The sequence below is a fragment of the Nicotiana tomentosiformis genome, chromosome 3, assembly GCF_000390325.3.
Source record: "Nicotiana tomentosiformis chromosome 3, ASM39032v3, whole genome shotgun sequence".
Lineage (NCBI taxonomy): Eukaryota > Viridiplantae > Streptophyta > Magnoliopsida > Solanales > Solanaceae > Nicotiana > Nicotiana tomentosiformis.
Genome location: NC_090814.1, coordinates 124,215,086 through 124,231,443, shown reverse-complemented (window position 1 = coordinate 124,231,443; position 16,358 = coordinate 124,215,086). Strand labels below are relative to the sequence as shown.

General features: G+C 40.4%; 1 protein-coding gene across 1 annotated transcript; it reads right to left on the bottom strand.

Annotated features, from left to right (window-relative positions):
* Positions 1-150: 150 nt before the first annotated feature.
* LOC138908448 (uncharacterized) lies at positions 151-8,157 on the bottom strand. The gene is made up of 3 exons (XM_070199114.1): positions 8,105-8,157; positions 4,039-4,355; positions 151-620 (listed from the first exon to the last, which is right to left on the bottom strand). Exons 1-3 carry the CDS (start codon positions 8,155-8,157, stop codon positions 151-153), a joined length of 840 nt encoding a protein of 279 aa, XP_070055215.1.
* Positions 8,158-16,358: the final 8,201 nt, after the last annotated feature.

Here is a 16,358-nt window from a genome sequence, read left to right as displayed (position 1 = left end):
AAATACATATTATCATCGTCTGTAATAAGATAGTATTATCTGCCAATATTTTTTTATACTTTTCACCGATCTTCATAAATGATTCTACGGCATCCTTCCGATTGGTGTAATTCTATTTTTGAATCAATGTTGTCATAAAGTCAAGAAAATTCATAACTGGGAGGTCTCTTGCGTGCTTGTTTGCTCATTTACTGATTCTGCAATATTCGATACCATGGTCATGGTTCTATTTGCCTTGGAATGTGCCCAGAGCCATTTATCATATTCAATATCCATCAGGTATTCTTTCACTATACTATCAATAGCTTCTAACTCTGCCATATACGTGTTGAATTCTTCAACAGTGTATGCTCTTGGTAACGCAAAGTATACATCTTTGATTTGTTTTTGGCTCTTCCTGAAGTTCGTCTTTATGTTGTTCCACAGATGGAACATACATGCACAATGAGGGACTTCTGGATAAACAATTGAAGTTTCTCTCCATATACCATCATGCATGTATGATACAATGCACATTCCCTCTCTTTGTCCATATGTTTCTCTGAACTGCACGAAGAACCACTCCCACGATGCATCATTTTCCGAATCAACAATTGCACATGCGAGGGGTAGAATTTGTCCTGTAAAATCAAAAAATAATATTAGTTACTATCACGACCTAAAATCCCAACCTGTCGTGATGACGCCTATCTCGATACTAGGCAAACCTATAATCTCAATAAACCACAATTTCTTTTAAGTTTGAAAATATAATATTTAAATACAATATAAAATCCCACAAATACTGATACGAACACTCCCCAAAACCTGGTGTCACTGAGTACTTGAGCATCTAATATGAATACAAGTCCGGAAAATACGGTCTATAATAGTCTAAGACCAAATACAGTAAATAAGGAGATAGGGAAGGATTGACAAGGTCTGCGGAATACGACAGCTACCTATGAATCTCCGAAAAATTATATGTGCGAGAGAATCAACACTGCTATGTCCAGAAGCACCTGGATCTGCACACGAAGTGCAAGATGTAGTATGAGTACAACCAACTCAGCAAGTAACAATAATAGATAAGGAACTGAAAATAGTGACGAGCTATACAATTATAATTCATTTTTTCAGTAATTCCAGCAAAGAATAAATATGCTTTCAAATCCGGCAGGTTAAGTCAAATCAATTTTATACAATTCAAATTCATGTAATTCGGATATAGAACCACAACAACAGATATTAACTAAGTGCACCAACCAATGAAAAACAAGTACAACCTCTCAAGACAACAATCACTCACTGGGCTCCCAGTCCTCAACACTCACACTCAATGGGTACCCTCGCTCACTGGGGGTGCACAGATTTCGAAGGGGCTCCTACAACCCAAGCGCTATAATCTGTACGGATAACTCACGTGCTACACGGACAACTCACGTCCCATAATATAAATATCTGGATCCGCACGGCCAACTCACGTGCTATAGTATAATATAAGGATCCGCACGGACAACTCACGTGTTGCACGGACAACTCACATGCTATGGTATAATATCTCACAATCAGGCCCTCGGCCTCACTCAGTCATAAAGCTCTCCAGTCTCTCGGGTTCTCAAAAATCATAAAATCAGCCCAAACAACAATGATATAATACATCAATAATGAGCAATAGAGACTGAGATAAAATAATCAAGTAAGCTGTGACTGAGTACAAAACAACAATTTAAGCAGATAATTCAACATGTACACGACCTCTGTGGGTCCCAACAATACCAACATATAGTCTAAACATGGTTTCTAGCATGTCTAATAGTCATGTTTCCACAACACATAGAGAGCACATAACTATCAACAAGTTATTCAGCTTTACAGTTTCCATGGGACGGATCAAGTCACAATCCTCTCGGTGCACACCCACACGCCCGTCACCTAGCATGCGCGTCACCTCCAAAATAATCACATGACACAAAATTCTGGGGTTTCATACCCCCAGGACCAGATTTAAAACTATTACTTATCTCAAAACATGAAATTCTTTACTCTGCTATGCCTTTGCCTCGCAAATCGGCCTCCGAATGCCTCGAATCTAGTCACAATTAATTCGTTTAAGTCAATAAAATTTATTGGAATTAATTCCATAAGAAAATACTAATTTTTCATAAAAAATCAAAATTTAGCTCAATAATCGCCTGTGGGCCCACGTCTCGGAACCTGACAAAACTTACAAAATTCGAAAGCCCATTCAACCACGAGTCTACCCATACCAATTTTACCAAAATTCGACCCCAACTCGACCCTCAAATCTTCAATTTAAACAAAGAGGTTTTTCAAACTTTTCCAACATAATTCACTAATTAAATGATAAAAACAACCATGGATTCGGGTAATTTAACCAATATTGAGTTAAGAACACTTATCCCATTGTTTTTCTTGAAAAACTCCCGAAAATCGCCTCTTCCCGAGCTCCAATCCATCAAAAACTGCATTTTCAGAACTTAAACTCTCTTCCTAGACATTTGCTCTACGCGATCGTGAACATTCCCACGCGATCGCGAAGAACAATTTTCCATCGCTCCAGATTTAACTCTACGTGATCGCGGACTTTCCCATGCGACCGCGATGCACAACATGACAGACCTACGCGATCGCGGACTAAACCACGCGATCGTGAAGGACAAACACGTGATTTCCATTTCTGCCCCATTTCCTCTACGCGAACGCGACCTTCTTCACGCGTTCGCGAATAACAAACTCACATAGCTACGCGATCGCGTCCCGCTTCACGCGATCGCGAAGCACAGAATATCACTGCCTCAAATTAATCCTACGTGATTGCAGATATCCCCACGCGATTGCGTAGAACAAAAACCTCCACTGACCAACTAAGCCTATGCGATTGCAGACACATTCACGCGATCACGTAGAAGGAAAACAATATCACATATCAGAAAATTCCAGCAGTAGCCCCTCGGGACCTCAACCAAATATACCAACAAGTCCTAAAACATCATACGAACTTAGTCGAACCCTCAAATCACCTTAAAAAATGCTAAAATCATGAATTACACCCCAATTCAAGCCTAATGAACTTTGAAATTTTAAGTTTCTACAAACGACTCCGGAACCTATCAAATCACGTCCGATTGACCTCAAATTTTGCACACAAGTCATAAATGACATAACTGAGGTATTTTAATTTTCAAAATCGGATTCCGTCCCCGATATCAAAAAGTCAACTGCCCGATCAAACTTCCCAAAATTTCAACTTTCGGCATTTCAAGCCTAATTCCACCATGGACCTCCAAATAATTTTTCGGACACGCTCCTAAGTCCAAAATCACCATACAGAGCTATTGGAATCATCAAAATTTTAAATCCGAGGTCATTCTCACATAGGTTCATATCCGGTCAACTTTACTATCTTAAATTTTTAATTATGAGACTAAGTGTCTCATTTCACTCCGAATTCCTTCCGGACTCGAACCAACTAAACCAGTAAGTCATAAAACAACTATAAAGCATAAATTGAGTAGTAAATGGGGGAGCGAGATTATAATACTCAAAACGACCGGCCAGGTCGTTACAGTTATAACACACAATATTACTATATCATTTCTTATAGTAGTATAGTCATAGGTAGGTGCATATATATAGCAAAATAATTATATAATCTATTAGTATACTTGTATACCATATTGGTATCATATGATATTTGAAGATCTCTTTTGATGCTTTAACTGAATGTAATTGGATTGCATTTTTAAAATAGTAAAGTACATCAATTATTCAATACTGATTTTGAGACAACTTTTTTTCTTACCCTCTGCATCTTGCGTGGAAGCCGTGAGTATGGTCCCTCTGTATGTTGACTTTAAAAAGCTTCCATCAACTACAACTGTTGGCCTACAATAGATCCAACCTCTAATCGATGCATATATAGCTATGAATGCATACAAGAAGCTCCTATCTACTTCAGTGTGTAGTCGTGTCACTGATCCTGGGTTAGCGTACTCTAACATGTAAAGATATATTGTATTTTCTTGTATGACTCACTTGGTATTCCTCTCAACAATTGCATTGCTTTTTCTTTTGATCTCCATGCTTGCATGTAGCTTAAGTCCATACCATATGCTTTCTGGATGTCTCTCTGGATATTTGTTGGTGTATATATAGTTTTCGGGTCAACAAGTTTATCTTGTACCACAGCTAAAACAAAAGCTGAGACAACTTGCTTTTGCGAACAAAATCTCTTATCATTTAAACAACTGTGGACAGAATTGAAATCCGTCACTTTGAAAAGATTGGATGCTCGTAGGCTTGATGCTTTAAGTCTCCAAGTGCATCTTTCATCCACGCAATCAAGGGTATGCCTGTTTATAATACAAATACAGTTATGTGCAGAGAAGAAGAATGATCAAGATAATTGTGTACTCAAATAGTATACTAATATGCTAAATATGTATAATGTTTACATATTTATGTCATTGTTTGCTTTTAACATAATATACTAATATAGCCTACTTATTTACTATATAAGTATCATGTTTTACTGGTAAAAAATACAAACAAACTAGTACAATTCTATAATCAGATAACATACTTATATACTATATTAGTATCATCTTTTACTGATAAAAAATACACACACAAACCAATACAATTCTATACTTACATAGTATACTGATATAGCATAGTGATATACTATATCAGTATCATATTTTACTTATAAAAAACACACACACAAAGCAGTACAATTCTATACTCACATAGTATACTCATATATCATACTTATATACTATATCCGTATCATCTTTTACTGATAAAAAATACACACACAAACTAGTACAATTCTATACTCATATAGCATACTTATATACTATATCAGTATCATCTTTTATTGATAAACACACACACACACAAAAACCAATATAATTCTATACTGACATAGTAAACTGATATAGCATAGTGATATACTATATTGGTGTCACGACCCAAAATCTGACTAGTCATGATGGCACCTAACCCAACCCGCTTGGTAAGCCGAGTACAACCGACCCCATGTACTCAATAAGTAACAAACCTAACCTCATGTTAAAAGTAGTGACGAGCTAACATGAAGGTCGGGTCCAATACCTATATTCCACAAGTCAACATAACAACATAGTACAAGTAATAAAAGAGTATCTCAGAAATCAAAGGCTCAGTTTGTTCACATTTCTAGAAAAGTAGGCATTTCTTTTCAAGTATATCAGTAAAAATCCAAATCTTTTACCGAAAAATCCAAAATACGAGTAAGTATGAAAATTGTGATTTTTCCCAAAAACTCCTTTCAACAAATAGTAAGTTGTTTCATTTTCAGATAGCATGAGGAGAGTACTTCTCTATGCCTACATGTCAAGATACAAGTAAAATCATAAATGTCCCAAAAATCGGGTAGAGAATGAAATGCATCTCTATGCATGTATCTCAAGTACGCATGTCAAATATAATACATCTCAAGTATGAACTTATGTACTCACACTCGCAGAGTACTCAATCTCGCTGTCTCGCATTTTCTCTCACTATGCTCAGCACACTCAATCACTCAGCGTTGTACAATACCCGCTGCGGCGTGCAGCCCGATCCCTATTTATAGCCGAATGCGCTCACTGGGGGTATGCAGACTCCTGGAGGGGCTCCTTTCAGCCCAAGCACTATATCGCTGCGGCGTGCAGCCCGATCCCATAATATATAGTTAGCCATAAGGCTCGTTGCGGCGTGCAACCCGATCCATATGCATATACAACCCTAAGTTTCGTTACGGCGTGCAACCCGATCTCATAAATGTAATCAATGTATCATGCTGCGGCGTGCAGCCTGATCCCAAAAAATATTACTCTCACTCAGGCCCTCGGCCTCACTCAGTCATCAATCTCTCCAGTATCACTCACAGGCTCACGATGTCATGAAACTAGCCCGACAACAATGATATGATGTATCAATAAATAATAACTGAGACTGAGCTATGGCATGAATGCATGAATATGACTGAGTATGAAATATCAATGAAATCAGTGAGGTGACAGTAAGAAATGACCACTATGGGTCAAAACAGGATCAACATAATACCTAAACATGATATCTAGCATGGTTGACAGCTTAACTACTTTATCACATAGTGAAAAGACGGATACCAACAAAGTAGGACCACTATACAGTGCCATGGAAACAATAGAGTCCCAATTCACATGGTGCATGCCCACACGCCCGTCACCTAGCATGTGCGTCACCTCAATGCCAATCATATAACACGTATTTTGGGGTTTCATACCCTCAGCACTAAGATTAGAAGAGTTACTTACCTCGAACAAGCCAATTCCAACACCGTGCAAGTTAAGAGATGCTCCAAAATTCCATCCCGCGCGTTTCGACCTCCGAACGGCTCGAAACTAACCAAAAACAACTCAAATACATCAAACAATTTCTAAAGGAACCAATCCCGATCGAAAAAGATCAAATCTTGAATCAAAAGTCCAAAATCGGCCAAAATCCTAACCCGGGCTCGCACCTCGAAACCCGACAAAATTTACAAAATCCAACAACCCATTCAATTACGATTCCAACCATACTAGTTTCACTCAAATCCGACTCCAATTTTGTGTTCAAAACTCAAATTCATATTATGAAACTTTAGTCCAAACCCCCTAATTTCCTCTTTAAAATTCACAATCCAATTGCCAAAAACAAAGGTAGATTTATGAAATATAACCAAAACCGAGTATAGAACACTTACCCCAATTCATACGGTGAAAATTACTTCAAGAATCGTCTCAATCCGATCTCCATAGCTCCCAAAATGTAAAAATGTATGAAACCTTCGAAATAGAGCACTTTTATAATCTGCCCAGGCCTCCTCTTTCGCGAACGCGGGAAAACCATCGCGTTCGCGATGAACAAAATGCACACTGCCACAAAAGACTCTACGCATTCGCGATGCACCCTACGCGAACGCGATGAACATTGCTGCCAAAGCTTCGCGAACGCGACTAGCCTTACGCGATCGCATAGAAGAACACTCAAATTCCCGGCTGCCAACCTCAACACTACGCGAACGTGATCCTCCATAAGCGAACGCGAAGAGGACTTTCCCCAACTCTACGCAAACGTGAGAAATACTTCGCGATCGCGAAGAACAATAGTTGCTGCCATCAAAATACACTACGCGTTCGCGACACTTGCCACGCGAACGCGATGAAGAACTGAGATACTAGAAAACAGTAGAACACAGCAGTACCAAAATGAAGAAAAATGATCCGAAATCAACCCAAAACATGCCTGAACCCCTCGGGACCCCATCCAAACATACCAACAAATCCCATAACATAACACGGACCTACTCGAGGACTCAAAACACACAAAGCAACATCGGAACGAGAATCACACCTCAATTGGAATTCAATGAACTTTGAAACTTCAAACTTCCACAAGCGATGCCGAAACCTATCAAATCACGTCCGATTGACCTCAAAGTTTGCACACAAGTCACATTCGACATTACGGACCTGCTCCAATTTTCGGAATTGGAATCCGACCCCGATATCAAAATGTCCACTCCCGGTCAAACTTTCCAAAATTTTAACTTTTCGCCATTTCGAGCCAAATTCAACCACGGACCTCCAAATAACAATCCGGACGCGCTCCTAAGTCCAAAATCACCCAACGGAGCCAACAGGACCATCAAAATTCCAATCCGAGGTCAAATGCTAAAAAGGTCAAACTTGGTCAACTCTCCCAATTTAAAGCTTCAATAATGAAGTCCATTCTTCCAATTCGATTCCGAATAACTTGAAAACCAAAACTGACGATTCACACAAGTCAAAATACATCATACGGAGCTACTTACGCCCGTAAATTATCGAGCAAAGTGAAACTGCTCAAAACAACGGGTTAGGTCGTTACATCCTCCCCCACTTAAACATACGTTCGTCCTCGAACGTGTCCAGAGTTGTTCTCAAAGCTATCAAACCGCCGAATAACCTTACCATGCACATACCCGGGGGTGATCCCACGTCACTCTATCCCATATAGGTCTGATAACACAACATAACTGAAATTTCTCAATTCAACCTAGCCCACAAACCTTAGAATCCAACTTCCAACATCCACAATTTCTATAAGATCAGAATCTCGCATTTACACACTGTATAAGTCTGAACAAGCTGTATCAAGCCATATCTATAACCCAAGATGTACTCACATGATGTACCACATAACTCAAATACTCATAGCAAAAATTTCAAATCACAGTAGCTGCTCAAAACAACCCAATACCGGTAATAAACCTCATATCAAATAAAACCTCGCTCTAAAACCTTCGTACACTGCCGATGATGAAAGAAACATGCATAATTCATAACCATTCATCATACCAACAGGTCATGGAGCTCCCGCTCCTTCTACAAGAACTATAGCCAATTTCTAAGCGGACTTCCGATATTATCCTCCCAAATATACCACAATCAAATCCGATAGCATCCATTCTAGGTCTAATGACCTCATCTCATCCAACGCGACCACTCTAGTGACATGACACATCAATACAATCTAAATCCACAACCCGTGCAATACGTGCACAAATAGCAACATTCCAAATGTACTCAATCGTGAAAATGACTCAAATAAGAGAACCGTCCCGCAAGCTCGACGGGTACCACCCCGACGCAATGCTAAGAACCCATCACACACCGCATAACCATAACACACGAATCTAACACAAAGGATCATATTTCCACATAACTCTGCTGCAATACGCGACCCTATCCAAATACTGGTCCATATGAAATACCTCACGCCACCCTGCTAAAAATCAATAACCATGCGCAATTCGATATCAAGTACTCAAAGTGCATACCATAACCACGGAGAAGCAAATGATACCATGCCACACAAAACCCGAAAGAACATAACCAATACGCCATCAACCAAGCAATACCCAATACTTTTCTCGCTCAAATTTCGCTATAAGGCCACAATAGAACCGCACCATATGTGCATATAACCAACGAATCACAACTCATCGTAGCATAGAAGAGTAACTCACAGATCATTTCAGAACACGAATAAGCTCAACAACAACCGAATGGCACATCCCTCAACAATAGCAGTATAGAGCCAACCAATCCGGCTCGGTGTAGAATACGCATCCTAATTGGGCCTACCAATGGACTCACAAATTAGCTCTAGTCACCCACATATAGATAATTAACCTCCGAAAGTCCACAATGACTGAATCATAACACATTCTATCATCTGGCTAGCTTCGGCCACAACTTCACAGTCTGCAACCATGAAACACTCTGCTCCTGAGAACTCCAAATCCATAGAACATACGAATCACCATATTTAATCCCAACTCCACCGCCAGAATATCTAACCCATCTCTCAACCACGATCATCCCGCGAGGAATACTTCTAAAATTCTTCCGTGCCATATAGCAAAATTTGAATATCCACAGTCGATCAACCGGAAGAGTGCCGCAGTACCAGTGAAGTGCCCATAAATCAAAACACATTGCCTCTTCTGAAATGTATACTCTCATCCAGCCATACCGATTAGTAATATCATTTACCTAGTCATCTGAAAAGGTCCATGCTGCCTACAAATTTTTATGACCTTCCCTTCCAAACAGAACTGTGATCCCGCTCACGTAAATCTCAATACCACATAACACACCACATATACCATGCCATCATATGAAAAATATGAGAACTTCATAATCCACTCCGAGTCACAAGCAACTACATACTCAATTAGCCAAGGACCTTCCATTTGATTGCATCCAGGAGAAATTCACTATATACCACATGCTCCTCACGCCAGCAGGAAATATACCCCTTGAACCTTGGTAAAAACCATTGAGAACTCTTCGAAATCCATTTGCACATAACCAAGCTATCTGAACTGAATCTCTCTAACTCAACCCAGCCACGCAGGTTGCCAAAACCCAAGAGCATCGCCACGAAACAACTGTAGAGACTAGCCATGTCATAATGCCCAAAGAGCCGATCATACCCATTACTGTGCTAACCCAACCTACTACCAAGCTGTCCTATTTCTCCAAGTCCTTTCCAAATTGCCTTCAAATTTATACTTCTCCTTGCTAGAACACCACGATCCCTAACCAAAACTCACCGCACAAGAGACCCTAGTATAAAACCACAACGCCCTAAGGCCCATAAGCCGCTGACTCCCCTCTTAAGCACCCCAAGGCGCCACAACTGAGACACCCACTCTAAGAGACCTTATGTGAACCTAAAACTGTTTCCTTCACCTTCTTGATATTGAAATGCACAATCCACAATGATATAAAATGCCACAAGTCTCAACACCATCCAATGCAACTCCCAGTTTCTAGCCATATATAAATCTTAAAAATTTCAAATCGCTACATATAAATCTTGAATCCATTAGAACCATTCTCGAGAGTCATTCATTCTACTCACATCTCAATTAAACCGGCCAAACGGACCGAACGACCTGTGCCCCATTAGCACACTAACACCCAAGGGAGTAAAGAGTAATCCACACTCCTAAGCAACCGAGCAAATTCCTACTCCATGTACACTACATCCTTTGCGAATAACCACTCAATTATTTTATGATTCCCATATACCCATAGAGTATAATACAACCCGTATCCAGAAACTCCCTTACTCGAGTCATCCTCAATCTCAACCCTTGCAGTCATAACTGATTCACCAGTATACCTCGAAGTGAAACCAATACAACACATAATCGTGCAATCAACTTGTTGATAACAGACTCCCCCACTTGGCTCAAAGCCATAGAACAAAACAGTCGATAACATCACGATACCCATACTCTATTACTGTCAGAATCCCGCACTAAAATTCAACTAAATCCTTAGCAAGCCCATGTAACACAAACCATATAATACCTCAAATCATCTACAAATCTCACATTCACCCTTGTAATAGTCAAGTCAACTTCCGCAAGCGATCCAAACTCAAATTGCAACATATATCATTTACTGGTAAAAGAGAACTCTCTACAAAATATCATAAGGACCACACAATCTCAGGACACCTCGCAGGAGATAACCTACCTGCTCTGCCTCAAGGTGACATCTCTCTATACCCTTCCACAGTCATAACTATTACGCAATCACTTAATCTTCCTGAGTCGGAACTCATAACACGACATGAAATCTAATACACTCCACAACTAAACAACATGAGAGGTCCTTCAACACATCCATAACTCGAGGCCATACGCCAAATCAAGATAGAAATCAAACACTCAATAGTTCTTGCTACATCTCAAGTAAACTCTTCTCGTCACATTCAAACCATATGAACTCATCTCGCAGTCACATCATACTCAACACATAGCAATTCCACCGCTCATCGAGGCATAAATTCCACTAATAGGGACACTACCGGACATATATATCCAAAATCACGTGCTCACACAATCAACATCTCTACGCTCAAGTCACAGTCAAAACCTGGCTGTAAGTCATCCAGACTGGCCCATCATCAGCATACTAAAATCACATCTCGCAACCCGTTCATAGAATCACAAGTCGACGAATGCACAACTGATACCGAGCACTCACATGCGCATACGAATGCGTGGAAGGAATTCAAAGAGTTACGCTTCAAGCTGAATCAATGCCGCATGATAAGGAAAGAAAGATGGAAAGTATATCCTAAATGTCCTGTAGCCTCTCGAAGATAAGTATGGACGTCATCATACCGATGTGTAAGACTCTACTAGACACTTGCTCATGACTTGTAGAACCTATGAACCTAGAGCTCTGATACCACCTTGTCACGACCTAAAATCCGACTAGTCGTGATGGTACCTAACCCAACTCGCTAGGTAAGCCAATAAACCACTATCCAATTCCAATAATATTAATAAGACAATTATTCAAAAGAAATATCTGAATCTAATACATTCCCCAAGAACTGGTAGTACAAATCATGAGCTTCTAAGAATAGAGTTTATAAAGCGAAAATGAAATAAATACATAGTCTGTTTGAATAGTACATAAATAGAGTTTTAAGAATCTAAAGCTACCATGAACAAGAGGCAGCTACAGCCGGAACGTAGGTACATCTTTAATCCAGCTCCTATCGAACATAGCCACATTAGCAGCCAACATCTGCACGCAAGGTGCATAAGTGTAGTATGAGTACAACCGACCCCATGTACTCAATAAGTAACAAACTTAATCTCAGATTGAAAGTAGTGACGAGCTAACACGAAGGTCGGGTCCAATACCAATATTCCACAAGTCAACATAGCAACATAGTACAAGTAATAAAAGAGTACCTCAGAAATAAAAGGCTTAGTTTGTTCACATTTCCAGAAAAGTAGGCATTTCTTTTCAAGTATCTCGGTAAAAATCCAAATCTTTTACCGAAAAAGCCAAAATATGAGTAAGTTTAAAAACTGTGATTTTTCCCAAAAACTCCTTTCAACAAATAGTAAGTTGTTTCATTTTCAGATAGCATGAGGAAAGTACTTCTCTATGCCTACATGTCAAGATACAAGTAAAATCATAAATGTCCCAAAAACTGGGTAGCAGAAGAAAATGCATCTCTATGCATGTATCTCAAGTACGCATGTCAAATGCAATACATCTCAAGGATGAACTCATGTACTCACACTCGCAGAGTACTCAATCTCGCTGTCTCATATTTTCTCTCACTATTCTCAGCACACTCAATCACTCAGCGCTATACAATACCCGCTGCGGCGTGCAGCCCGATCCCTATTTATAGTCGACTGCACTCACTGGGGGTGTGCAGACTCCTAGAGGGGCTCCTTTCAGCCCAAGCACTATATCACTGCGGCTTGCAGCCCGATCCCATAATATATAGTTATCCATAAGGCTCGTTGCAGCGTTCAACCCGATCCATATATATATATATATATATATATATATATATATATATATATATATATATATATATATATATATATATATATATATATATATATATACAGTCCTAAGGCTCGTTACAGCATGTAATCCGATCCCATAAATATAATCAATGTATCATACTGCGGCCTCACTGAGTCATCAATCTCTCCAATCTCACTCACGGGCTCATAATGTCATGAAACTAGTCCGACAACAATGATATGATGTATCAATAAATAATAATTGAGACTGAGATATGCATGAATGCATGGATATGACTGAGTATGAGATATCAATGAAATCAGTGAGGTGACAGTAAAAAACGACCACTATGGGTCAAAACAGTATCGACATAATACCTAAACATGATATCTAGCATAATTGACAACTTAACTAATTTATCACATAGTGAAAACACGGATACCAACAAAGTAGGACCACTATAGAGTGCCATGGAAACAACAGAGTCCCAATTCACATGGTGCATGCCCACACGCCCGTCACCTAGCATGTGCGTCACCTCAATGCCAATCACATAACACGTATTTTAGGGTTTCACACCCTCAGCACTAAGATTAGAAGAGTTACTTACCTCGAACAAGCCAATTCCAACATCGAGCAAGTTAACGGATGCTCCAAAATTCCATCCCGCGCGTTTCGACCTTTGAACGGCTCGAAACTAACCAAAAACAACTCAAATACATCAAACAATTTCTAAAGGAACCAATCCCGATCGAAAAAGATCAAATCTTGAATCAAAAGCCCAAAATCGTCTAAAAGCCCAACCCAAGCCCGCACCTCAAAAACTGACAAAATTTACAAAATCCAACAACCCATTCAATTACGATTCCAACCATACTAGTTTCACTCAAATCCGACTCCAATTTTGTGTTCAAAACTCAAAAATTCATATTATGAAACTTTAGGCCAAAACCCCCAATTTCCTCTTTAAAATTCACAATCCAATTGCCAAAAATGAAGGTAGATTTATGAAATATAACCAAAATCGAGTATAGAACACTTACCCCAATTCATACAGTGAAAATTACTTCAAGAATCGTCTCAATCCGATCTCCATAGCTCCCAAAATGTAAAAATGTGTGAAACCTTCGAAATAGAGCACTTTTATAATCTGCCCAGGCCTCCTCTATCGCGAACGCGGGAAAACCATCGCGTTCGCGATGAAAAAAATGTACACTGCCACAAAAGACTCTACGCATTCGCGATGCTCCTCATGCGAACGCGACGAATACTGCCGCCAAAGCTTCGCGAACGCGACGAACCTTACGCGATCGCAAAGAAGAACGCTCAAATTCTCTGCTACCAAACTCAACACTACGCGAACGCGATCCTCCATGCGAACGCGAACGCGAAGAGGAGTTGCCCCAACTCTATGCGAAAGCGAGACATATTTCGCGATCATGAAGAACAATAGCTGCTCCACTACCCTTGATCGGATGATATTCGCAGAGCTATCTGGATCCACTAAAACATGCTTAACCTGAACTTTATTTAATAGTATAGAAATTACCAGAGCGCCGTTGTGGGGCTGAGAGATGCCTTCTGCTTCTTCGTTTTCGAATGATAAAGTGCCTTCGGACACATAATCTCGGGTTCGTTTTTCCCCTGTGGCCGATACCTTAATGCGTTTGAGTGCGGGTCTCTGTAGAGTGTCGACCCCGCCGATGATCATGTGAATGATATGTTGAGTTTCCTCGTGTTTGTCTTTTCTGTTGGAGTCCCTTTCTCTAAAGTGATTCTCGGCTCGATCACTGAGGAATTCTCTAAGGTGGCCTTCATTGAATAGATGGGCTACCTCCTCCCTTAACTGTCTGCAGTCCTCGGTCCTGTGGCCATGCGTACCATGATATTTGCACATAGAATTTGGCCTTCTTTGATTCTTCCGATTGCCGATACAATAATCGATGCATCAACGCTGAAGTTATACTCCGATAACTAAGGTGCCTCTCTAGGATCGGCATGTTTGTCAAAGCCATTCTTGCTCATCGGTCCCCGATAATTCTGTCTTCGATCACTCATTCGATTGTTTCGGGCGGCATTGTGTGTCAAGCCGCTATTCATTCGATCTGTGACGTATGGTTGATATTGGTCTCTGTTCAACCTCGGTTCTCTATCGATGTCCCACTGGTTTTTAATAGCCGATCTGTTTGGATGTGCGGATCCGGAAGGAGTTCCTAATTGGTCGTCTTTGACCCTAATCGTCGATTGATATCGATTATGCACATCTTCCCAAGTTATTGCCAAGTACTCGATCAAATTTTGTTTAGTCGACATGATGCCATCGAGCTTTGCTCGTTCAACCCTTGAGTAAAATCTTGGATGGCCCAATCGTCTGTGACCGGTGGAAATTCCATGCGTTAAATTTGAAATCGGGACACGAACTCCCTCAGCCTTTCATTATCCCTGTGTTTTACTTTGAAATGGTCCGATTTCCTTGTTGCAACCTTTATGGCACCGGCGTGTGCCTTTACAAATGAATCCGCTAACATGGCAAATAAATTGATGGAATTTGGTGGCAGGTTATGATACCAAATCATTGCCCCCTTCGAGAGGGTCTCTCCGAATTTTTTCAACAATACGGATTCGATTTCATTGTCTTCTAAATCATTACCATTGATGGCACACGTGTAAGAGGTGACGTGTTCGTTGGGATCAGTCGTACCGTTATATTTGGGGATTTCAGGCATACGGAATTTTTTGGGGATTGGTTTTGGGGCTGCACTCGAGGGAAAATGCTTTTGTACGAATTTCTTGGAATCCAACCCTTTTATAATGGGCGGAGCCCCTAGAATTTGATCGACCCTGGAATTATATGTTTCTACTTTCTTATCGTTGGCTTCGATTCGCTTTGTGAGCTCCTTAAGTATTTTAGCAATTTCGAGAGTAGTCCCCGATTCTTGCTCGTTCGACCTTACTACGGCTGGCTCCGTTCGGTGGGCAATTTCTCGAGGTGGACTGGGTTCCGGTCTGCTTGGTAGCTGGGTTTGGCTATGAAACTGAGCTATCGCTACCTACTGGGCTTGCAACATTTCAAAGATCATACGCAATCTGACTTTGTTCTCCTCTACGTTATGGGAGTCTCGAGCTGCAGATCGAGTACCGCCATGAATGCTATATTTAGGCTCGGAACGTTAGTTTGCCTCAAAGGCCACATGCGAGTTGACATCTAGCGGTACTTCGGCTTGAGCTTCAGGTACTTCGACTCAAGATTCAATGACATCGATAAGCGGCCTTCCAACCCTGGGCATCAAGTTATTGGTTTCGTCTTGAAGGCCGGCTTCATTGTCGGTAAGTAAAGCCATTAATCGAGGGTTTGCCATTGCTAGTTCGAAGTCAGATACACCCTCAAAAGACGAGCGTAAACTGATGTGTGTTACAGATTTGCATCAAACAAATACTTTTATCCTTAGCCCCACG

Coding starts and splice junctions, on each gene's coding strand:
- LOC138908448 (XM_070199114.1), bottom strand. CDS start 8,157: ATGCGAGATTCTGATCTTATAGAAATTGTGGATGTTGGAAGTTGGATT. Junction 4,356..8,104: donor GTTGGAAGTTGGATTCTAAG/GTTTGTGGGCTA, acceptor TATTATAAACAG/GCATACCCTTGATTGCGTGG. Junction 621..4,038: donor ATTGTTGAGAGGAATACCAA/GTGAGTCATACA, acceptor TTGATTTTACAG/GACAAATTCTACCCCTCGCA.